At 46.5% G+C, this 24,472-nt stretch overlaps 1 protein-coding gene across 2 annotated transcripts in view; it reads left to right on the top strand.

Annotated features, from left to right (window-relative positions):
• Positions 1–4,214: 4,214 nt before the first annotated feature.
• sympk (symplekin) overlaps positions 4,215–24,472 on the top strand; it is a 43,094-nt gene continuing 22,836 nt past the window's right edge. The window contains exons 1-9 of one of the 2 annotated variants that reach the window (XM_083638391.1): positions 4,232–4,340; positions 4,723–4,765; positions 4,866–5,017; positions 6,837–6,902; positions 17,562–17,615; positions 17,800–17,873; positions 18,436–18,562; positions 19,328–19,577; positions 20,323–20,493. In XM_083638391.1, the coding sequence (XP_083494517.1) occupies positions 4,937–5,017; positions 6,837–6,902; positions 17,562–17,615; positions 17,800–17,873; positions 18,436–18,562; positions 19,328–19,577; positions 20,323–20,493 (823 nt within the window). In that variant the 5' untranslated portion in view covers positions 4,232–4,340; positions 4,723–4,765; positions 4,866–4,936. Of the gene's footprint in view, positions 4,341–4,722; positions 4,766–4,865; positions 5,018–6,836; positions 6,903–17,561; positions 17,616–17,799; positions 17,874–18,435; positions 18,563–19,327; positions 19,578–20,322; positions 20,494–24,472 lie in introns of both variants that reach the window. The other variant, XM_083638390.1, reaches the window with a different exon arrangement.

The raw sequence follows: 24,472 nt of genomic DNA, 5'->3' as shown, positions 1-24,472 counted from the left end.
AGCAAACAAGAAAGAAATTATAGTGACATCTGCAATCGTACTTATAGCATCTGCAGGGAAGGATTTATGATATCACTGATGATGTCACAATGTCTGACATCATCAGTGTCTGTCATAAAATTGTTAGTGATGTCACTTGAGCAATTGTGATGTCATCAGTCCCAACTGTGAGAGGCAGCGATGTGCCTCAAGGCATCCAGTCAGCCATTAGAAGATGTCATCAGTGAGTGATGTTATCAGTGATGATGTCATCAGTGATGTCATCGGTGATGATGTCATCAGTGACTTGATGTTATCAGTGATCCTTCCCTACTGAGGTTCAGTGTTGCCAGGTGGGAAATGTTGAATTAACATACGTGAGGGGTTGCGTGTAACTGGCACACGGAAGCACAAGCACATTTCCCCCATTTTAGCCTCACTCCACTGGCTGCCCGTGCATTTTAGAATTAATTTGAAAGTTATTTTATTTGCTTTTAAAGCCCTAAACGGCCTCTCCCCCCCCCTACCTCTCTGAGCTGCTGCACGTTCACGCACCTTCCCGCTCCCTCAGGTCAGCTGACCAGCTGCTCCTGGCAGTGCCAAAAACCAGGCGTAAGCTCAGAGGGGATCGCGCCTTCTCTGTAGTGGCTCCTAAACTATGGAACGGCCTACTGCTGCAGATTAGGCAGGCCTCCTCAAAACGCACTTTTTCTCCTTGGCCTTCGCTGCCATGTAGGATGCTGATTTTATGACCCATGAGTTGCTTTTATGTTTTTATGTTTTTATGCATTCTATTATTTTATACTTTTTATTTTCTTCTGGTTTTTAATGCATTTTATTGATTTTGTTTTTATATATTTCACTTAACGTCTTTTATTATGTTTATTCATTTTATTGATTTCATCTGATTTGATTGATTTATTATTATTTATTATTTATGTTTTTAGCTGATTGCTCTTCAGTACTCTGTACAGCACTTTGGTCCTCCTCTGGTTGTTTTAAAGCGCTTTATAAATGAAGTTGGATTGGATTGGTTGCTCGAGTGACATCACTGATGACATCACAATTGCTCAAGTGACATCACTGATGACATCAAGTCGTAACTAACCACCCACCCACTTAGGCAATTTTAGACTCGAACAACTGTGATGTAGTATGAGCCGATGGAAAAAGTATAAGTGAGAGTCTCCACCCTAGGAACGAGCGACAGGAGGAGAAGTGAGCGGAAGGGACAGAATGTCGGGAACTGGATGGATAAACAGCAAAACTATAATACTTCTACTTGAGTAGGAAATTCGAGTACTCTACCGCTGGTAGGAACTAAAATGACTTAGGGGTAACTAAAATGTCCTAGGGGACATGAATGCATGATTGGGTGCAAGAGATCTCATGAGAAAGTGATTTTTTTCTAGTAGAAAATAATGCTAAGCGTAAATTAATGTAATCCAGAGATCCAGAGACAATGCTAAACTGATTGCAGTCATAGGAAATTCATACAAAAGTTCATGTGGAGCACTGAGCACTAGTGGTCTACCATTTATAAGAGGGAACTAACTAAAGAACTATGTAGCTGATTATATCAGTCATGGCTCTAAAGCTAGACTCCTGCAGTTCTAATGAGTCCAATTTAATATTTTATATTTTGTATCACTTGTCTACACTTTTGCACTTTTTAAGTGGAAATCTTTGACCTCTCCTGCTGTATTATTATCACGCTGTAAAGCGCTTTGAATTGCTCCAATCAGTGTATGAAATGGGCTGTACAAATAAAGCTGCTGCCTACTGTCGTCAGGGAAAAAAACAGCAACAACAATAGTTGTAGGCCTATAAGCTAGGAAAAAAGATCGGATCGGATTGGTATCGTATCGGCAGATACTCAAAGTTGTGGATATCGGATCGGTATCGGACATGAAAAAATTGTATCACGCCATCCCTAATAAATACACGTACATTTAAATGTGCGCTTGTTATGTGCTTTCATAGTGGAGGCTATAAAAGCAGTATTCCCCTTTCAGGGACAAAAAAATATATATATCAACTTGACTTGACTTGATAGAGGTTAGGATTCAAGAAAGGGTACACCAATTCCAGTTCCAGAAAGGTCAATAACCTTCATAATCTATAGTATAGATTATGAAGCAGAAGCAGAACAATAGGGACTATTTCTGTTACAGAGTATAGATTCTATACTCTGGAACAGAAATAGTCCCTATTGTATTTTCTTTCTATCTTTGCTGCCGAGACCTTTACAAAGTGAATGAGAGACACAAAGGAAGGTTTCCTTTAGTTTAATCGCTGCATCCTGCAATGTTGCCAAGTCGGGGCATTAAAGACAGACAGAAATAGAACACAGCAGGATCTGGATCACATGGCAATAGTACATCAGTAGCACCTGATGTACTACACACATTTTGATACCATGCTGGAGGAATGTGAATATTGTAGTTGTACAGAGGTTTTTATATAGCCTAACCTCTACACTCTACTGTATAGGATCTGGATTGGAAGCATGGCCATAAACAGTGAATTTCACTTAAAGCAGCTCCGGGGGACATTCATTGTAGTTTCATTGTGTGTTGATTGTAGCGGTGCCTGTGGACAAAAACGGTTCCATTCGCCCAGAATGAAAACTGCATTACCTAAACACTGATGCTTCTCCCGCCGGAACATGGTGCTAATGGCGTTAGCATTCTCCATCCACATACTTAACGTTAGAATTTGAGCTAACGCTGCTGTATCAAACATTACTAATGTTATTAATAAGACATATTTGATATTTGGAAAAATACCGTGGCAAATATCCCGATATTCGATATGCTCGAAAATCAGCCCAAGGCACGCACCCCCCCCCAAACACACACACACAAGGTACTGCCACAATTAGATTTGAATTATGTAGGAAACACTGTCGTCATACTTACAAAACAATACAATACTTAGAATATCAGTGAATTGAACTACAGCCACACAAACAATTGTTTACAGGTCTCTCTCTTCCACTTTCCCTTTATACTTTATTATCATGTAGCCTACCATTTTGGAGAAGACAATAGATCGATTTGACAATCATCAACGAAACCCTCCCTGAAGAGAGGAACCTTTCAAAAGTGGATCACTGAATGAAATGGAGAATGTCTTGTTCATATCAATGTTGTGAGAAGACATGTATAAACACAGATAGGATCCATAATAGTATATTTATTACAACTACTGTGTAAGTGACACAAAATGATCAAATTATCGTACATTATGGGAATTTTGGCATTATTGATCGTACAAAGGGCGAAATGATGGTAGAAATACGATAATAATCGTACACCTGGCACCACTGCTGAGGTTATAAATTGGACGACTCTTGCTCACAGCCCAGCTAATCCAATCAAGTTTAAACCTGTGGCAAAACATGGCCATGGGTAGGCTATATGATATCAGGCACCACTGGCCACCACTTGCCGATGATGACGATTACATCATTGCTCTGGCCACCACTGATGATTGTAGGCATGACATCAGTGGGTATGACGTATGACAGGATGGTGGATGGTGTGGGTCTCCGCCGCCTGCCCTATATTATGGGCGGCCAGCACCGTTCTGATGATGTCATACAAACACAATTCATAAACTGACTATGCAAACACCCTCAACTGATGATGTTATAGGCTACCCACTGATGATGTCATGCCCCACAATCATCGATTGATGTGACTGATGATGTCATGACCCACAATTGTCAGTGGTGGTGACTGATGTCGGCTACAACACAGCCTACCTACTGATGATGTCATAGACATTGTGACATTATCAGTGATGTCATAGACATTGTGATGTCATCAGTGATTTATGACAAACACTGATAGGCTGATGTCTGCACCGCTTACTTCAACACCTGGGTGTGATTTTTGTATATAACTATATATTGTGGTGTTACTTTTATCATGTTGAACTGTTAACTTTAACCCATAGATAGTATATTAAATAGTGTAAACACTGGACATTCATCCATGTAAAAGAGGCCGAAAATGTTGATTTCTGCAGCCGCAGAGAGGGTGTCCCTCCAGCATGTGGCAGCACGCACGCACGCACGCACGCACGCACGCACGCACGCGCACGCACGCACACACACACACACACACACACACACACACACACACACACACACACACACACACACACACACACACACACACACACACACACACAATGGTGCGCACCAACGAAGAAGTAAAAGAGGAAACATGGCCGCCTTCATGGCAGACAGTTGTGTTCATTTAACGAGTGAAAAGTGATAGATTTGCAATTTCGGCTCACCAGCCACATTTTGATGGGTTCCGTTACGGCGAAAAACGTCTGATTAGCGATAGGTATAGTAAATCTTAATCTGTTACAACTCTCCAGGTGGCTTATAAGTAAAGTCACGAACGCTATTACTGTTAGCGTTTGGCTAAGTGAATGCGGTAGCTGACCTAGCTTATTCTCTTAACGCTACTTGTTTCTTATTGATAATTGGTTGTTTACGTTTTAAACTCATTACTGTGAAACAAGATAGGATCGGCTATCAAGCAAGTTACGGTCTAACTGGTGATTTAACATGTCGAGTACCTTTTCTTAAACAGCTAACGCTATATAGCCTACTTAAACACTAACCCGCGCGGGTAACAACACAGTCGTGAATTTATTTTAGCGTTACTTCATTCAAGTGGAAAATGTCTCTGTATTTACCAGTTCACCCCTGATCTATTCTAGACTTAACGTTTTCTCCTTTCACGACTGGCCTCATTTCCAAGAAGTGAGTCAACTAAAATATTACACCCCCTCCCCCCGGTTACGATATTTATCACAATCTAATAACACCCACATTACATTTACACCGTTTGTGTCTTATTCAGGTTCGTGTGTTTCCTGAGGCTTGAAGAGCATGTTATCCATGTAGTTTAGACGGTCCTGGACGACCAGAATCATGGAAGCACATTTCCTCCCAGAGGAAGAGGAGGAGACGACGCCACAGCAGCATCTCGTCAACATGACCACCAGTGAAAAGGTGACAGTCCAGCCCGACAGACAGGTGTCAGCTCCAGACAAACCGCAAGTGTCGAGCTGACAGCTCCAGACACCTGCGTTTTTTATGGGCTACTGCGTGGACTCAAATACTCGCTATATGATCTCAGTTGTGGGGGAAAAAGACTGCTTCAATGATAAACCTGCATGTTGGACAATCTTTGCGAATTGTACATATTACTTTAAATGTAATACGTGGTAAGAGTCTGCTAAATGACAATGTATTGTAGCTAAATGTAATGTATAGAATAAGGAAAACTGTCCGTCCACATTCATTTATCTGCCATGGGGCGGCTGGGCTGGGCAGTGGTGGCCCAACGTTTAGAGAAGCGAGCTTGTGACTGGAAGGTCGTCGCTTCAGTCCCTGGGACCGGCAGGATAAATCTGCCTGGGGTCCGGGGAAAGTGAAAAGGCAGTGCTTGCCCCTCCCTCATTACCACCACTGAGGTGCCCTTGAGCAAGGCCCTTAACCCCAACTGCTCCAGTGGAGCTGATCAGTTGCCAGCAGATCAGACTATGGTTGTACTGGTCAGCTTCCAGGTATGAATGTGTGTGTGAATGTGAACAGGGCACTCCTGAAAAAGAGAGAATTGCTCTCAGCGAGACTCCCCCTGTATAAATAAAGGTAAAACAAAAATTGCCCGAAAGAGTTGACCAATCGATCTGAAACTGTACATGGGTCTGAAACTTTTTTGGCATCAGGAGGACCCCCTTTCCCTCATTTCTGAATCCAAGTGCCCCCTTTATGCGACTACAGCATTTTGCTGAGAAAACTGCAAGAGAAAACTATAGCATATGATGCAATGCATGCATGATAACCCACCTTTTGAAGAAAGAAATGGAGTGAAAGAGACGAGTTGCAATTAGTGAGCCGATTTATTTTAACATTTCATTTATTTTCATGATTTATTCTTATATTTTTCTATTTTTCCCTTTCTCTCATGTACCCCCTGTAGTACCTCCACATCCAGTTTGAGAACCACTGTCCTACTATAGAATATTGTCTGTCCGTCCACATCCATTTGTCTCCCCAGCGGATTGGCCAATCAATCTGAAACTGCACATGGGCATTGAGCATTGTTTTATTGCATAAAGTCAATGTGCATTATGACATATTGTGGGGGCAGTACACATTTTTGAAGATGTAAAAGTAAAAGTACAGTCGCATGCCTTATTTACAGCTAATCCCTGCAAAAGCACAATCTCCACTCCAGTTTGAAAAAGGTGTTTGTGTTAAAGGAACACTCCGCCCATTTTCAACCAGCTTTGTATCATTAGAACATCAGTAGTATATCAGAAAACTGTAAATGGTTTTGAAGTCTGTCATTTAATTTGACAGTTATTGAGTGTTAAAATGTGGACCAGTGACATCACTGGTCCACACTACGGTAACTCAAATGAATTACTCATTAACTCAAATCAACTCTCAATAACTGTTAAACTATTCATCATTCATCTAGTTTGACAGTTATTGAGAGATGATTTGAGTTAATGAGTTATTAATTTGAGTTAGTGTGGACCAGTGATGTCACTGGTCCACACTTTAACACTCAATAACTGTCAAATTAAATGACAGACTTCAAAACAGTTTACAGTTTTCTGATATACTACTGATGTTCTAATGATACAAAGTTGGTTGAAAATGGGCAGAGTGTTCCTTTAAGCAGCTAAACCAGCCAGATAATTCCACAGGATTCCTTGAAGCAATAGCCTATTACTCTCTCTATGTGAAATACCCTGGAGATTTAGGATAGGAGGATAAATAAAAGTAGCTCATGTTGTCTTTTGACTTCCTCTTACAGGTGGTGGATCTTCTAAATCAGGCTGCACTGATCCCCACAGACGCAAAGCTGACAGTCCTCAAACAGGTTCGTCATCTGCTCTCTTCCAGCCCGGCTTTTCTACTTTGTAGCAAATGTGAACAAAAAGGAGTTGGTAAATAATTTAGAGTTTGTCTAAATGCCAAAGGTTCTCTAAGCATCAATTGGTTATTTTGTGTTTCCCTGCTTTCAGGCCAATGCATGCTGGGATCTAGGGCAATTTCGTTTCAAATTCAGTTGTGAGGTGACTTAAGGGTCCCACGCAAGACCGACCCCCTTCAAAAGCCTAAATTCTGTAGGCCTATTTTACAATTATGAAATAATCTAAGTTACGACAATAACTAGGTCTACTTTTGATTTTGATAATTACTTTAATGAATTCCAGACAAATTATGGAAAATTCTGCAATATTCTATGTTTATGCTTCGCCGGCGATAGCCGTGGCTGGAGGCATTATGTTTTTGGGTTGTCCGTATGTCCGTACGTACGCCCATGCTCGTTAACGCTTGATCTCAGGAACGCCTTGAGGGAATTTCTCTAAATTTGGCTGAAACATCCACTTGGACTGAAGGATGAACTGGTTAGATTTTGGTGGTCAAAGGTCAAAGTTCAAGGTCACTTTGACCTCACAACCGTACGTTCCATGCTCGTTAATGCTGTATCTCAGGAACACCTTGAGGGAATTTCTTCAAATTTGACTCAAACATCCACTTGGACTCAAGGATGAACTGATTAGATTTTGGTCATCAAAGTTCAAGGTCACTGTGACTTCATGTCCATCCGTTCCATCAAGGAAGGGGGCAGGGCTAGGTAATAGGGGCCATAGCTAGGTATAGGCAGAGTCATAGAGATATGAGAGTTGCATCATCTCCATTCACTCCAATGGACCAGTTTTCCACCTCGCAATAGTTCCCGCAATTAAGGTTCTGGATTAAGCAGTGCTGTAGAGTTACAGCAAAATGGAACATTTGTGATGTACTTTGAAAGGCTAAGAAGTTTAAAGAATCAAATTGAATAGTATCAACTTTATTTTATGCATTCAAACATACTTCTTGAAGTTCCTGGAACATACTCCCCCGCACACACTAATAGCTACGTGACGCAAGTCACATGACTATTAAGCATTTTGGACCTCCGTTGGCGCCACTGTCTTTAAATCACTCTGGGTATAGGAAGCGTGATTTCGAATCGCACATAGGTTACGCAAAAACCACGCCCTGTGCCCGCCTACGCAGCAGTCAAGCGCCGGGATTGGCCAGGAGCAAGTATTTTGTCTTCTTTTGACAGCTGGAATCTCCCACACCACAACCACTACACGGCACGCAACCCTGCGATTTCATGAACCAACTGAATTGCTCTTGATAGCGGACATTGAAATGAATTATTAGTGTATTAACGTTAACGCTAATGAAGACGTAACACACAAGCTTTTCAAACAAACATTTCCCACACACCACTAACACTGTGCACAGCCCAGCGATTTTATTACCCAAATTGCTCTTGATAGCGGACATTGAAAATAAATTACTGTAATAACGCCAATGAAAACGTAACACAAGCTTTTAACACACAATCGATTTTTAAACATTTATTTCAAAACATCATTGTAAAATTCAGGCCTTTAGCCAAAGCTTCAAATAAAACCAAACGTAAATGGTTAGCCTTCCCAATGGCCAAGGGCAGCATCTGTTATTCTGGCTGAGGCGGGTGGTCAGAAAGTCAAATAACATTAAAATACATAATTGTATGCTTTGGTGCGATGTAGGATTTTGTCTTTCAATATCCTCATTGCAGCCTCGCTTGGTGTTGTTGCTTCTCACAGGAATGTGTCCCTGTAACGGAGCCCAACATGAGCATGAGCGCCTGGCCAATCCCGGCGCTTGACTGCTGCGTAGGCGGGCACAGGGCGTGGTTTTTGCGTAACCCATGTGCGATTCGAAATCACGCGTATAGGAAGGTCATAGAGTCAGGATTCGTTGGGTGGCTAGGGGGAGTGGCTAGGGGGATGGGACTGGTGGGAGGGGTGGGGGGATTAAGTAAGGGGAAAAGGGGCCATGGCTAGGGATAGGAGGATCGGAGAGAGTCAGGATTCGAGGCGTGGGTGGAGGGAGTGGCTATGGGGATGTGGGTGATGAGAGGGGGGTGGTCAGTAAGGGGCGGGGCTAGGGTAAATGAGCCTAGGGTGAGAGGCTAGGGGGATGTGGGTGGTGAGGGAAGGGGTGGGGCTAGGGGAAAGGGGCCATAGCTAGGTATAGCAAGGCCGTAGAGAGTCGGGGTTTGGGAGGTGGGTAGGGGAGTGGCGAGGGCCTCGCCACTCCCCTACCCACCTCTCAAACCCCGACTCTACGAGGGGGTATGTGGGTGCTGTGTGTGTACTGTATGGTTAGGGGTAAGACCATTTTCCATGTTGAAAACGATTAGCCCTGTTGTTGAGGTAACCCCAGTGGGCAACAGAATTAGGGAATGTATGAAGCCAGTCGTGAAATTCCATTAATTCGAAAAGTCCGCAGGGGGGCGCACGTCAGGTCCGGAAGTGACGACACGTACATTGGCTCCAATGTAAAAATGCGCCGACTTCTCTCTCGTTCTGTGTCTTAAATAAACATTTTCCGAATGAGCTTATGGTCTGAATAAACAATTTCAAGTCTTTTTCATGCTCCCCTGGGCTCCGTTTTCTAAATTATGGTCCCATTTCGAGTAAAAGACTCAAAAGAGCCGATAAAAATTATAACTTTGGGGGCGGGATTTTCTTTGATTGACACCAGCCAGCCCAACCAGTTGCCAAGGCAGGCTAGCTAGCTAGCTAGCAACGTAGCCAGAGATTAAAAGTAAAATAACAGAAACAGCGTTACCCTTATGATATTTTAATGATGTTAGTAGACACACGTAATAGTATAGATCCCCGTTATGAGGTATGTTGATCAAAAGAACACCTAAAACGCTATATCGAAATCGGGTTTTAGTGGACGGGCAGCTCTGAAGTTGGGGCTTCAGAGCTGATCTGCGGCTAGCTAGCTAGCAACAGTATAGAGCCCCCGAGGTCTGTTGATCAAAAGAACACCTAACGCTATATCGTTATGTAATGTGACTTGTGACATGATCACCACATTTCAATAAATATAACGTTTTTGCACATTTGAATGCTGCTGGTCGTTTGTTTAACGCTGTATATATTGGACATTTAAAGCTGATACACAATTGTGTTGAGGTAATTCCGCAAAGCTCGGTTAAAAATATAACGTGTAACACTTAAAACAATCAAATGTAAATTTTTCACAGTAATACAGTCCAGGCCATGGTGAGCTAATTGTTTGAATTATATCGAAATATATTTGTATGGTGTAGCAGACATTACAATAATATGACAATATAAGCCAGTTACCCTAGCTAGAGAGAGCAATTTCAGCCCACCAGATATCACCATATTTCATTTCAATAAATATTAAGCATTCATTGATTGAAGCAGACTGCTGGTTTCTCCGTCGTCATGTCCTCTGGTCCAATCTTCGTTTCGTATCACTCGACATCAACAATCTTATACATGATAATATACAACAAGGCTATCTTTGTTGACAATGTTTATTGACAAAAGCATTAAAACAAGCAAATATAACAATATTCTCCGGTCACTGGCACTAGCTACAACTTGAACAGAATATTATAGCTTTGATCTTCACAAATCATGATCCTCTGTTGTGTAGTTTAGCGTTAATCTCAGGAGAACAGAATATTGTAACGTTCCCGGTAACTCATGAGGCAGAGGCTTCTTGATGGTACAAGGTTCTTTATTCTCAGTTAGTTATATTACAACTCTCAGCGGTTGTCACGCTCATAGCTAGCAGCCTTCCCTTCTAGCAGTGTGTGGAGACTGACGCGCATGCTCAGTTCTCTCCGGAAGTATCCCCACAGCATAGTGTTCCCCAATACAACACTCCCACACATCAGTTCCTATCTGTAGTTGAGACACTACCAATGCTCACCCCTGTATGTGTACTGCTGATTCGCTACATACTCCCCGCCCAACAATAAGGTCAACGCCCACGTTGATAACACATCACACACCCCCTTGTACCACAACATCTTTTTTTAACAGCTTCTTTGTTTTTTTTCTTTCCAACCACATTTTATGTTGCACTCTCAGACTTTCCCACATCTCCTCCCCCACAATATCTCATGTCATGCACATCCTTTACTTTCTGTTACAACATTTCAACATTTCAACATCTCCAACCACCATCTCCTCTCTTTTTTTTCTTTTTTTTTTTTTTTTCTTTTTTTTAATACAACTCAAAGTTGTTGAATCGTCCTGGAGCCCTTGGCTCTCTCCGTGGCCGTGTTAGTCTCTGTGAATCTGTCTGCGGGGCTGATCCCACCTGCAGTGTCTCTGGGCTTTCACGTCCCTGAGTGGGGCCCGCCCGGTCATAGCCGGACGCCCCTCTCTGTGGAAACAGAGTCCTTCTTTCAGCCGGTCTAGGTGAAACCGCCGGGCGGCCGAGATCTGGGGGAAAGGTGCACCCCCCCCGGTATGGGGCCAACCTGTCTCGGTGGAGTACCTTCTTGCCACCAAGTGGCATCTGCACTCGGTACACCACTTCCCCCATTCTCTCCATGACCCTGCATGGGCCTGTCCAGTGACAGTCCAGTTTAGGGCTATGCCCTTTTTTTCTCCGGGGTGTGTACACCCAGACCAACTCCCCCCCCTGGAAATGGTTTCCCTTTGCCCTCACATCATAATTTCTTTTTTGTTTCATGCCTGCTTTCTCTAGCTGGTCCCGAGCGAAGTGGTGAGCGGACTCTAAGCGATCTTGTAGCCTCCTGGCGTACTCTCGCCCTGGGGGAGCGTCCAGTGCATCTGGTGGCTTGCCGAACGCCATTTCTGCTGGTGTCCGCAGTTCTCGACCTAACATGAGCAGAGCTGGTGTGCAGGAGGTGGACTCTTGTGTGGCAGATCTGTAGGCCATGAGGATGAGAGGCAGGTGCGTGTCCCAGTCCTTCTGGTGCTCCTCCGTGAGGATGGCCAACTGCTTTTTCAGCGTTCGATTGAATCTTTCTACAAGGCCATCGCTCTGGGGGTGCAATGCTGTGGTCCGTGTCTTTTTAATGTTCAGTTTCTCGCACATGGTGGCGAACACTCGTGACTCAAAGTTTCTCCCTTGGTCACTGTGTAGGGTCTCTGGTGCTCCGAACCTACTGAACATGCCGGTTACTAGTGCGTCGACCACCGTCCCCGCCTCCTGGTCGGGTAGTGCGTACGCCTCTGGCCATTTTGTGAAATAGTCCATGGCGACCAGGACGTACTTATTTCCACTGTCTGAGCGGGGGAAAGGTCCCATCACGTCTACCGCTACCCTCTCCATGGGGGCTCCTGCTGCTAGCTGTTGGAGCGGGGCGCGAGACTGGTCTAACGGGCCTTTGTACGCTGCGCAGAGGTCGCAGCGTCGACAGAAGTCCTGTACGTCTCTCCCCATCCTCCCCCAATAAAAGCCTTGTCTGATGCGACGGAGGGTTTTGTTTACCCCAAAGTGCCCAGCCCCTACAGTTCCATGGCAGCTCCTGCACACCTCCTCCCTCAACGTCGTCGGCACTACTTTCCGCCACTTATGCTCTCCTGTCGCTGGCTCCTTCCAGGACTTCATCAGCACTCCGTTACTCAATCTCAGGGTGTCGAACCCTGCCCACAGCCCTTTGGTTGTGTCGGTGGCCCCTGCCACCTCTTCCCAGGGCGGCTTCTGGCCCTCTTCTACCCATTGCAGTACTGGTGACAGCTCCCTGTTGTTTTCTTGGTGCCCCCTCCAATCCGCTGCCTCTGCCACCCGCAGCGTCCTGCACACTGGTCCATCCCCCGTGTGGTTAGGGCAGATCCTAGCTTCCTCTTGGAGCTCTCTCTCTCTTCCTTCTCTCTTTTCGCAGTACGTACACCCTCTCTCTGCACAGGGTCGTCGTGACAGGGCGTCTGCGTTGACGTGGCGCGCCCCTGCCCTGTGTTCTATCGTGAAGTTGTAGTCTGCCATTTTCTCTAACCAGCGGCACACTTGTCCCTCCGGCTCTCGGAAGGACCATAGCCACTGCAGCGCCGAGTGGTCGGTCCGTATGGTGAACCGCGGCTGTCCCAGGAGGTAATATCTAAAGTGTCGTAGTGCTTCTACTACGGCGAGGAGCTCCCGGCGGGTGACGCAGTAGTTACGTTCTGCTTTATCGAAAGTCTTGCTGTAGTACGCCACCACCCGCTCCCCGTCCGGCCCCGCCTGGGACAGCACGGCCCCCATACCCCCATTGCTGGCATCAGTGTCTAGTAGGAACGGCAGGGCGGGGTCTGGTGATCTAAGCACCGGAGACTCGGTCAGCGCTTTCTTGAGGGCTTTGAAGGCTAGGTGGCATTCTGTCGTCCAGTGGAAGTCTGCGTTCTTCTCTTTTAGCCTGAACAGTGGTTCCGCTATTTTAGAAAACCCGTTTACGAATTTCCTGTAGTATGCGGCTAGCCCTACGAAGCTCTCGAGTTCGCCTTTGTTTCTGGGGGTGGGCCACTCCATGACCGCCTGAGTCTTCTCTTCCAGGGTGCGAATGCCCCCCGCGCCGATGCCATGCCCTAAGAACTCCACCCTCCTCTTCAGGAAGTGGCACTTGTCTGGGTGTAACTTTAGACCCGCCTCTGCTATCTTCTGCAGGACTTTTCGTAACGCCCCCACTGCTGCCTGGAACGTGCCCCGTGTGTCAAGATGTCATCTAAATACACGACGCATTCGGATCGGGGAATGTCTCCCAGCAGCTTCTCCATTAACCTCTCGAACGTTGCTGGTGCGTTGCACAGCCCGAAACTGAGTACTCGAAACTGCCACAGCCCCTTCTCTGTGCGGAAGGCGGTCTTTTGTTTGGCATCGTCGCGGAGGGGCACCTGCCAGTACCCGCTACGGAGGTCTAGGGATGAGAACCAGGATGACTCTCCCGCGGCGTCTAACAGTTCCTCGATGATGGGCATCGGGTATGCGTCTTTTTTCGTCACTTTGTTCAGCCCCCTATAGTCTACACAAAATCGCATTTTGGGGCTATTTTTCTTTCTCACCAGCACTACCCCTGACGCCCACGGGCTGTCTGATGGCTCAATGATCCCCGCCCGCAGCATGTTCTCTACAGCTTCGTTCGCTATCTCTCTCCTCGCTGCTGGGACCCGACGGGGATATGACCTGACGGGTCGCGCCCCCTCAGTGTCTATTTCGTGTTCCACCAGGTGGGTACAGCCTAGCTCATCATCTGACATGGCGAAAATGTCTTTATATTCCTCTAGTACCCTCCACAGTTCATCGCTCTGCTGGGTCTCTAACCCTTCGCTCTGGCGTTGGTGCAATCCCCTGAGCATCTCTAACCTCTCTCTCTCCCCCTCTGCCTGTTGCGCTGGCTGAGGGCAAGTGTTTGGAGGTGGGCTAGGGGCGGGGCTTTGTGGAGGGGCTTGGTCTGCTGGGTGGGGCTCATGCACTACGGTGACGCGATATACAGTGATGTTATTTACATTAGCTCTCTCCTCTGGAACGGTGGGAGGGTGGCCCATCTGGACTACTGGCCCCCCTGCAAATGTCAATGTGCTTTTTCCTAGGTCTACTGTGCATTTGTTTAGCGTCAAGTAGTCTTCCCCCAGGATGCAGGGTCCCGTCATTTCTACCACCCACACCGGAAAGTCCACTGTCTGTCCCCCCACTGTTATCATTACGTGTCCCCTCCCCCTCATTGGCATCAACTCACCGGATACTGTTCTTAGCAGTTGTGCTGCTGGCTGCTCCAGGCGCGTCCCCTCGGGCATCATGTTGACGTTCACCAGCGTTGCCGTACACCCCGTGTCCACCAGGGCGGCGCAGTATCTCCCCTGTAGGTAGACTGGAACATGGCAGCCGTTCATCGCGCGCGGCCCGCTCTGCATGTTGACAGCTCCGGCGATGTCGTCTACTTCGGGGCCCGGCGGAGCCCCACCTCCCCGTTGCTGTCGGTGGGCTCCTTCCTGCGATGACGTGGCTACGGGGACTGTGGCATCGTAGACCCGTCTCGCCCCATCTGGACGGGCCCTGTGCCGTTTCCCTGGTTCCACGCTCTCCGGCGGCAGTCTGCTTCCCGATGCCCGGGGCGTCCACATCCCCAGCAGATCATGTTCCCTCTGGCCCAGCTGTTGTTCCGCTGAGTGGGCTGCCGAGCGGGGTTGGGCTGCAGGGTCGCTCTGCGGAGCAGTTGTTCTGTCAGCTGTTGTACTGACTCGGACAGTTCTTTCACCCTGTCGCCTTGCTCTTTCACCGTGTTGCTTTGCTCTGCCAGGGCCGTCTTCCACGCTGGCTCTTCTTGTAACTGGCTCTCCGCTGCCATTCTCACCACTGGGGCGGCCTCCATTATGCCGCTGCTCTTGTCCCAGCCTTCTACTGTCTCTATCTCCAGTGCCAACCCCAGCGCTGCTCCCAATGTTTTCGGGTGTCCCAGCGTTACCTTCTGGCTTAGACTCCGTGGCTCGATGGCCTGGACAAAGTAGCTTAGGGCTAGCCCATCCAGCGTCTCCGTCGGTAGCTGGCTGTATGCGCGCCGGCTGAGAGTCTCAATGTCCGTTGCCAGTGCACGTAGCGACTCACCCTGTCGTCTGCGTCTGTTACACAGTTCCGCGGCTACGATGGCCTGCTCCTCACATCAGCCGAAACGTCTCTGCAGGACCCCCATCACCACATCCAAGTCCTTTGTATCAGCTATTGCCGACACGCACGCCGTAGCCTCGCCCTCGAGGGCCATCACGAGGTAGCTGGCTCTCTCCCTTCTCGTCCAGCCATTCCAATCTGCAGCCTCTGCAAACTGCTTGCAGTATGCCTCCCACTCGCCTTTACCGTTGAATTTTGGCGGGGTGATTTCCTTTCTTCCTCGCCGCTCGCCGTCCTTTGTCGCCTCGACCCGTGTCCCGTCTTTGTCCTCGGGCCGTAGGCTAGCTCCGCTGGGCTGTGGCACAGCCTCCATGGCTACAGCGGCAATGTCAACCCGCTCGATCTTCACTCTCACCGGTCCCGGTTCTTCCGCTCCTTCTCCCGCCTCGCTAGCTTGCCTGCTAGCTCCTTTGAGCCGCGGGCTAGCTTCCGTGGCTACGGTGATAGCTCTGTCTGGTTCGGATTTTATTTTCACCAACCCCAGGCTTTCTGCTGTTTTTCCCTCTTGGCTCTCTGTGGTAGCAGCTGCGTCTACCCAGACATCTTCCTCCTCGGCCGGCTGGTAGTCTGCCCCGGCTCTTGCCTTTCCCGCCTCTCGATTGAGTCGTTTGCGCTCTTTCTTCAGGAACTTGTTAACCATTTCGCCGAATCTGGAGGCAATATTCACCGTTTAAACTTCTGACGCCAGTGTAACGTTCCCGGTAACTCATGAGGCAGAGGCTTCTTGATGGTACAAGGTTCTTTATTCTCAGTTAGTTATATTACAACTCTCAGCGGTTGTCACGCTCATAGCTAGCAGCCTTCCCTTCTAGCAGTGTGTGGAGACTGACGCGCATGCTCAGTTCTCTCCGGAAGTATCCCCACAGCATAGTGTTCCCCAATACAACACTCCCACACATCAGTTCCTATCTGTAGTTGAGACACTACCAATGCTCACCCCTGTATGTGTACTGCTGATTCGCTACAATATTATTGCTTCGATCTGTGTGTCCCATCTGGTACTGGACGGCGCTACCCCTGGAAGAAACGAATTAGACACTGTTAATCACTGTATAACGTTAACGTTTGCTTACCCAACACTACGTGCGATTGGTAAATACTGTAAATGTAGCCTTGTACCAAGACGCTGATTACATTACACTGCATTACATTGCATCAGCTGATGCAATGTAAGGCTACTGTAAATGCAGAGGTGGATAAACTATCCAGAGGAGTTGAACCCCCTTGTTCCCCCTCATTGATTGATAGTTATCTAACGTTAGCTAGATATATAACGCTATAGCTGGTAGATCATATGAGTATGCTTTGAATCTGCCTCATCTCAAAGAGGTAACCTAGGTAAACAGAACTGCGTTTGTTTTCTGTCTACGTCCGAATCTGTGCAGCATGCAATACTGTTTAACGTTGTATAACGTTAACTTATGCTACTCTAGTCTAACGTCCTCCTGTAATGACAAATGGACATGTAGCTAGCGTTAATGTCATGCTATGCAATTAGCGTTACGTTAGAAAATAAGATTACCTCGATTTTGTGGAAGATGCAAGCGGCAGGCTGGTGACGCCGCGCGAGGTCTGGAGGAAATAATACTCTGGTTTTTCTTCGGGCTATTGTATTCAATGTGAGAGCAATGGAGCAAGGCTAGCAATAGCAACTAACGTTAGCAACATTTGTTAGCCAAGCTAACGGCTAGCAGGGAAAATAACATGAACAAGATGGATGCCGTGGCGGAGGAAACCCTCCCCCGAGTCCCGTCCACGCTCACGCCCTTTCCTGTTTTCCCGGCTCCAGGTTTGAACAGATTACCCACAATGCAACAGGAAAATCCATTCATCCAATCAAACGAAATCAAACAATATCGGGAAGTGAGCTTCATTTTGCCGTGTCAAAATCATATAGCTAAGGTGGTCCAGATATTATGTACAGTCTATGGGTAACCCCAAACATTGCCTAAACGTGCCTTAAGCCTGACTGGCCACACCACTGCGCTCATGAAGGAGATTAAACAGGTAGAGAACACTGACTGACTGAACTTTATGCCATTTTCAGGTCCAGGAGCTTATCATCAACAAGGATCCTTCACTACTTGACAATTTCTTGGATGTAAGTATGCATGAGAACCACACTCCCATAGTAACTGTATATCTTTATTTGGCCTGAAATACAGCTGAAGAGGCTATAAGGCCTAAGCAGTACTCCCTATAAAGTAGACCAATATGCAATTGTTTTCTTAACTTAACATATTCATGTACTTTTCCATTTTCACCCTGCCCTGTTTGTCTTGTAGGAGATGATCGCTTTTCAAACTGACAAGTCAATGGAAGTGAGGAAGTTCGTCATTGGCTTCATAGAGGAAGCATGGTAGGTTATCAGACTGCAGTGACATCAGCATCATACATGCAGTGTTGTAGTCGAGTTGGACTCGTCTAGTCCTGGACTCATCTTCAGGACTTGTGACTCGACTTGGACTTGAGCACCGATGATGCACACTCAGACTTGGACTCGAACATTCATGCATTCTGACTTGGAAGTTGGAGACGAGGACTTGGACTTGTTTTATTAATGACTTAGTAACACCAGGCCCTAATAATTTGGCATAAGGTATTGATAGCTATATTAATATTGTGACATTATTCAATTTCGTGCAAGGGCAGGCACATGTGTTCCACCACCTACATGTGGATTCACGCTCATGTTCAGTAGCTCCGGACTCAGACTCGGACTCAGTTAAAAGGGGACTTTACTCTATCTTCTTTGGTGAATCAGACTTGGACTTGAACACTGGGGACTTGAAACTTGACTCAGACTTGAGATATGGTGACTTGACTTGTAAATGTGTGTGTGACTGGAAGAATACAATTTAACAGATTCCGAAACTTTTTATTTGTCATGTCCCCCCACCCCCCCCCCCCCCCCCCACCAGTAAAAGGGACAGCGAGCTGCTTCTCCGACTGATCGCCAACCTGAACATGTTGCTGAGGGATGAAAGTGTTAACGTGGTGAAGAAAGCCATCCTCACGCTCACTCAGCTGTACAGAGTTGCTCTGCAGGTACAGAACTAGGTCTCTTCCACAGGCCTAATTCATGAAAGGCCTGTGGTACGCGTACAAAAGCCCTGCACCCGGCATCACATCCAAAGCAAAATTGTCTAGTGAAGTTGATCCTTTTGTATGAATTTCTTTCCAAAACCTCCCCATCGACGCAAAGGACGGCTACTTTAAAGGATCTAAAGTAGAAGATAGTTTTGATTTTTTGGTCACTGCATACTTCCATTTGTGTTTTTTCATAGTTTTGATGTCTTCCTTATTATTCTAAAATGTGGAAAATAGTAAAAACATGCGCGGAATTGCAGTAGCTGCGACCACACTACATTCATTTGACACAAACACACCTTTACACACACACACACACACACACACACACACACACTTGCACCAACGGGCGGAGAACTTTTTGTGGAGCGACTGACGGAGTGTCTTATAGAGCTCCTGGTCACAGCTAATAAAGAAAAATGTGACGTGCCTAAACTTTTGACTGGTAAAGAATATTAGAAAATTACACGAATTTCCCCATTTTATTTTGCGATACCGTATATGCCGGAAATAAAGCAGTGTTTTCATCACAGACTGTTCTTTCTGTTGCTATCCCAAAGAATGAATGCCATATATCTGATTTGGTTTAATTTCATCATACTCTTTAATATGATTATAGAATAGAATCATAAGTTTGTATATAAATGTGGTCTTTTCAAACCTCGTACAGTGCGGGCTACCATGTGATTTGATTCATCCACGACTTCGTCTCTTTCATCCCAGTGGCTGGTGCGCTCCAAAGCCGTGTCAGAGATGCAGGAGGCATGCTGGGATATGGTCACGCAGATGAAAGGCGACGTGCTGTCCCTGTTGGACTCTGAAAATGACGGCGTACGCACGCACGCCATCAAGTTCACAGAGTCGGCCATCATCACTCTGTCGCCGCGGACGTCAGACTCCGACATCCCCAAGCGGCAGGAGGGCGACATCAGCCTGGACAAGATACCCAGAGATCACTCCTACATCCGCTATGGTCAGTGACTCATTGGGTTCATTTTCACTAGAGTGGCTGAAGGAGGGCTGGCCAATAATTCAATATCATAGTTTAGCTTCTTTATATTGACTCAGAAGAACATGAGAAAATAATGGTTGATTGGATGAGTTATCATGATCAACAATTCATGCATGATATACAAAATAATAATAATAATGCGATTATTTTTGACAGATATGACTGTGACATGACTCACAATTTTAGTGGGAATGCAAATTTTTGCATTTCATTTTCACTGAAAATAGATGGACAGATAGAGTGTGTGTGTGTGTGTGTGTGTGTGTGTGTGTGTGTGTGTGTGTGTGTGTGTGTGTGTGTGAGAATTTTACTGGGGTCTGTCTCAAACCATCATGTTTGCTTATATCTGGAGAATATGACTAGGCCGGGGAACCTCTGTAGCACTACACTGCTTCATTTAATGGTATGTTGTGAACTTGTGACACATTTTAACTTACTTTATATTTAAGTAAGTGCGATTTGAATATTGCAATTAGGGAAAATATTTTAAATTTGATCACACTATAAAGCCATGCAGTTAACGGGATGGAGATCAATTTGATTATTTAACATTTAATTCTGCATAACTTAACAGATCTCTTTCAAAATGTAAGTAATTCCTTATATTTGTGTGAAGTGTGAAGCTTCTCATATGAAGTACCTCCTCCATCTGTGATTGGAGCTCATCTAATCAAACTGAAGTTATGATGCTGTTTGTCCTCCCTAGATGTTCTGTGTGAGGAGGGAAAGGCTGCGCTGGATAAGCTGCTGAAGTTCATGGTCCACCCGGCCATTTCCAGCATCAACCTGACCACAGCGCTAGGCTCTCTGGCCACCATCGCCCGCCAGAGGCCCATGTTCATGTCGGAGGTGGTGCAGGCATACGAGACACTGCATGGTAAGTCCAGAGGCCATGTTCATGGCGGAGGTGGTGCAGGCGTACGAGACACTGCATGGTAAGTCCAGAGGCTATGTTCATGTCGGAGGTGGTGCAGGCGTACGAGACACTGCATGGTAAGTCCAGAGGCTATGTTCATGTCGGAGGTGGTGCAGGCGTACGAGACACTGCATGGTAAGTCCAGAGGCTATGTTCATGTCGGAGGTGGTGCAGGCGTACGAGACACTGCATGGTAAGTCCAGAGGCTATGTTCATGTCGGAGGTGGTGCAGGCGTACGAGACACTGATAGTGCTTTCAGACAGACACGGTTCTGGTTCTGGCTCCGGCTCCGTTCTGGAGTCTCAGAACCTTGGTGCTTTCTGGTGAACCAGCCCGTGTTCACACCAGTTTAAGCGGAACCAAAGTGGGAGGACATTATTCGGTAGTCCTTCTTCAGTTTATTCTTTATTTTTTTAAGTTTATTAATTATTTGGTCTGGCGTTCGAGTGAACCCAGCCTTGGCCCTCTCTTCTGCAAGTTCGGCATACGACTTGCTCTTTCTTGTACTGCTTTCTAGCTTTTCTTGAGATTCGGTAGATGCCCAAATCACCACTAAACATTTGGTTTCCTCAGGAGACCACTGCAAATTATTTTTCTCTGTGTTGTCACTGCCTTCTTCTCCTTCCTGCTCGTTTTCACAGCCTAGAATAAGACACGCCCACTGATGATGTCACGGTTCCCAAGGAAAACCAACTATTTTTTGGTTCCGCTGAGAACCAACTTTTCAGGTTCCGAACCAATTATTTTTTCGGTCTGAACGCGCCGGCCAGTTCAGATTAGGGTTCTGGAACCGGAACCGGCATGGAGCCCTGTCGGTGTGAAAGCCCTATGCATGGTAAGTCCAGAGGCTATGTTCATGTCAGAGGTGGTGCAGGTGTACGAGACACTGCATGGTAAGTCTGATTGATTGATTGATAACTTTATTGAAACAATAATAGCAGGTAAGTACAGGACAGACTCAACAGTAACATATTTGCTCAAAAGGAATAAAACACAATAAAGCCCGAGGGCTTGTTTCCATTGTGGTCCTTGTGTGTGGGACAAGAGTAGTGAATCTGTATGCAGGTATGAGCGCGTGTGTGCGCAGGGCAAAAACATATACAAACAGATGATATCATTTACCACTCAAATCAAAATTCTAAAACTTTAAGTTAATTAGATATCTAGTAAAAATGCGTCAATCAATAAATAATAAGATAGAGACCAGCTCATATACTAAAAAGAGGAACCTACCTAGGGATTTAAAAACCCCGCCTATTCAGGTGACATTAGAAAAGGAAAATACAAGGTTTAAGAAAGGAAAAAAATAAAAAGGAAAGTAAAAGGTTTAAGACCACATTTGTGAGCCCACCAGCCATTTTTTCAGGGCAAGCTTAAAAGAGAACCTGGAGTTAAGTGTCTTAATACTCTCAGGGAGTTTGTTCCATAAAATAGCTGCTGAGTAGGAGAAGGTGCATTTACCCTTTAGGGTTTTAAATTTGGGGGGAACAATGTTGGAGGTGCTTCCTCTTGTGGAGTAGCCATGTACCTCACTGACTTTACAAAAGTAGTCAGTGAGGTAACGAGGAGCCTCCCGTTTAATAATCCTAAAAACCATGCATAATTTAATTTGGGAAACCCTCTCCTCCACTCTGAGCCACCTGAGGCTATGGAAGTGGGAGGGGAGGAGATGGACTCTGGGATGAAGCTTCAGAATAACCCGAATTAATTTATTCTGGGAGGTCTGAAGCCTGTTTTTGAGTTTGGTGGTGATTCCCGTGAACCAAGGCTAACCAGAGGCTATGTTCATGTCGGAGGTGGTGCAGGCGTACGAGACACTGCATGGTAAGTCCAGAGGCTATGTTCATGTCGGAGGTGGTGCAGGTGTACGAGACACTGCATGGTAAGTCCAGAGGCTATGTTCATGTCAGAGGTGGTGCAGGCGTACGAGACCCTGCATGGTAAGTCCAGAGGCTATGTTCATGTCGGAGGTGGTGCAGGCGTACGAGACACTGCATGGTAAGTCCAGAGGCTATGTTCATGTCGGAGGTGGTGCAGGCGTACGAGACACTGCATGGTAAGTCCAGAGGCTATGTTCATGTCGGAGGTGGTGCAGGCGTATGAGACACTGCATGGTAAGTCCAGAGGCTATGTTCATGTCGGAGGTGGTGCAGGCGTACGAGACACTGCATGGTAAGTCCAGAGGCCCATGTTCATGTCGGAGGTGGTGCAGGCGTACGAGACACTGCATGGTAAGTCCAGAGGCTATGTTCATGTCGGAGGTGGTGCAGGCGTACAAGACGCTGCATGGGAACTCCAGAGGCTATGTTCATGTCGGAGGTGGTGCAGGCGTACGAGATACTGCATGGTAAGTACAGAGGCTATGTTCATGTCGGAGGTGGTGCAGGCGTACGAGACACTGCATGGTAAGTCCAGAGGCTATGTTCATGTCGGAGGTGGTGCAGGCGTACGAGACACTGCATGGTAAGTCCAGAGGCCCATGTTCATGTCAGAGGTGGTGCAGGCGTACGAGACACTGCATGGTAAGTCCAGAGAGCCATGTTCAGGTCAGAGGTGGTGCAGGTGTACGAGAGACTGCATGGTAAGTCCAGAGGCCCATGTTCATGTCAGAGGTGGTGCAGGCGTACGAGACGCTGCATGGTAAGTACAGAGCCTATGTTCATGTCAGAGGTGGTGCAGGTGTACGAGACACTGCATGGTAAGTACAGAGGCCATGTTCATGTCAGAGGTGGTGCAGGTGTACGAGACACTGCATGGTAAGTACAGAGGCCATGTTCATGTCAGAGGTGGTGCAGGCGTACGAGACACTGCATGGTAAGTACAGAGGCCATGTTCATGTCAGAGGTGGTGCAGGCGTACGAGACGCTGCATGATAAATACAGAGCCTATGTTCATGTCAGAGGTGGTGCAGGCGTACGAGACGCTGCATGGTAAGTACAGAGCCTATGTTCATGTCAGAGGTGGTGCAGGTGTACGAGACACTGCATGGTAAGTACAGAGGCCATGTTCATGTCAGAGGTGGTGCAGGCGTACGAGACACTGCATGGGAAGTCCACAGGCCATGTTCATGTCAGGTGGTGCAGGCGTATGCGACACTGCAGGGTAAATAAGACTGGCCCAGAGGCCCATGTTCATGTCAGAGGTGGTGCACTGCATGGTAAGTAGGACTGAGCCAGTGTTGTCTTCAGTCTCAGTGAAAAGTCATGTCTCTAATGCAGTGGTTCTCAACCTTTTTACACCAAGTACTAGAGCCCGACCGATATATCCGATATTGGCCGATTACCGATATATCGTATCGGCCGATATGGTGCGCCGATATTGCAGATTCTTTTTCTTTTTTTTTTGTTATAGACAGCATGTTGTGTATATGTCCTACCGGTGAAGCTTCCCCTGTCAGGTGAAAAGAAGCGGCTGGCTAACTGCCCATGTCTCGGAGGAAGCATGGAGCCAGTTTTCGGCTCTCCCCAGATCGGCAGAGGGTGGATCAGCAACCAGGATAAATAAATTAAAAATTAGCACTATTGGGGGATCAAAAAAATCTGGAAAAAAAATATATATATATATCGGCCGATATATCGATATCGGAATTTTTTTACTCCCTAATATCGGTATCGGCATCAGCCTCAAAAATCCAGTATCGGTCGGGCTCTACCAAGTACCCCCTGAGAAATTAGTTGGCTCTCCACGTACCCCCATATGACCGAAGTTAAAATACAGTCTATTCAGCTGCACAGTTTACGCAGGAGGCACACTTATTCCTAATAACATCATTTATTGTTAACCTTTGTCAGCCACAGCCACAATGTACAAAGGGGCAGCACTAGAACTAGCAAACTCAAACAAAAGAACATTAAGAACTGTATTTCAGCAAATGTAGGCCTACTTCAAACACACACACAGACTCTCACTCACACACACACACACACACACACACACAAT

This window comes from Poromitra crassiceps, assembly GCF_964638095.1.
Source record: "Poromitra crassiceps genome assembly, chromosome: 6".
NCBI lineage: Eukaryota > Metazoa > Chordata > Actinopteri > Beryciformes > Melamphaidae > Poromitra > Poromitra crassiceps.
This window is presented reverse-complemented; position numbering and strand designations above follow the sequence as displayed.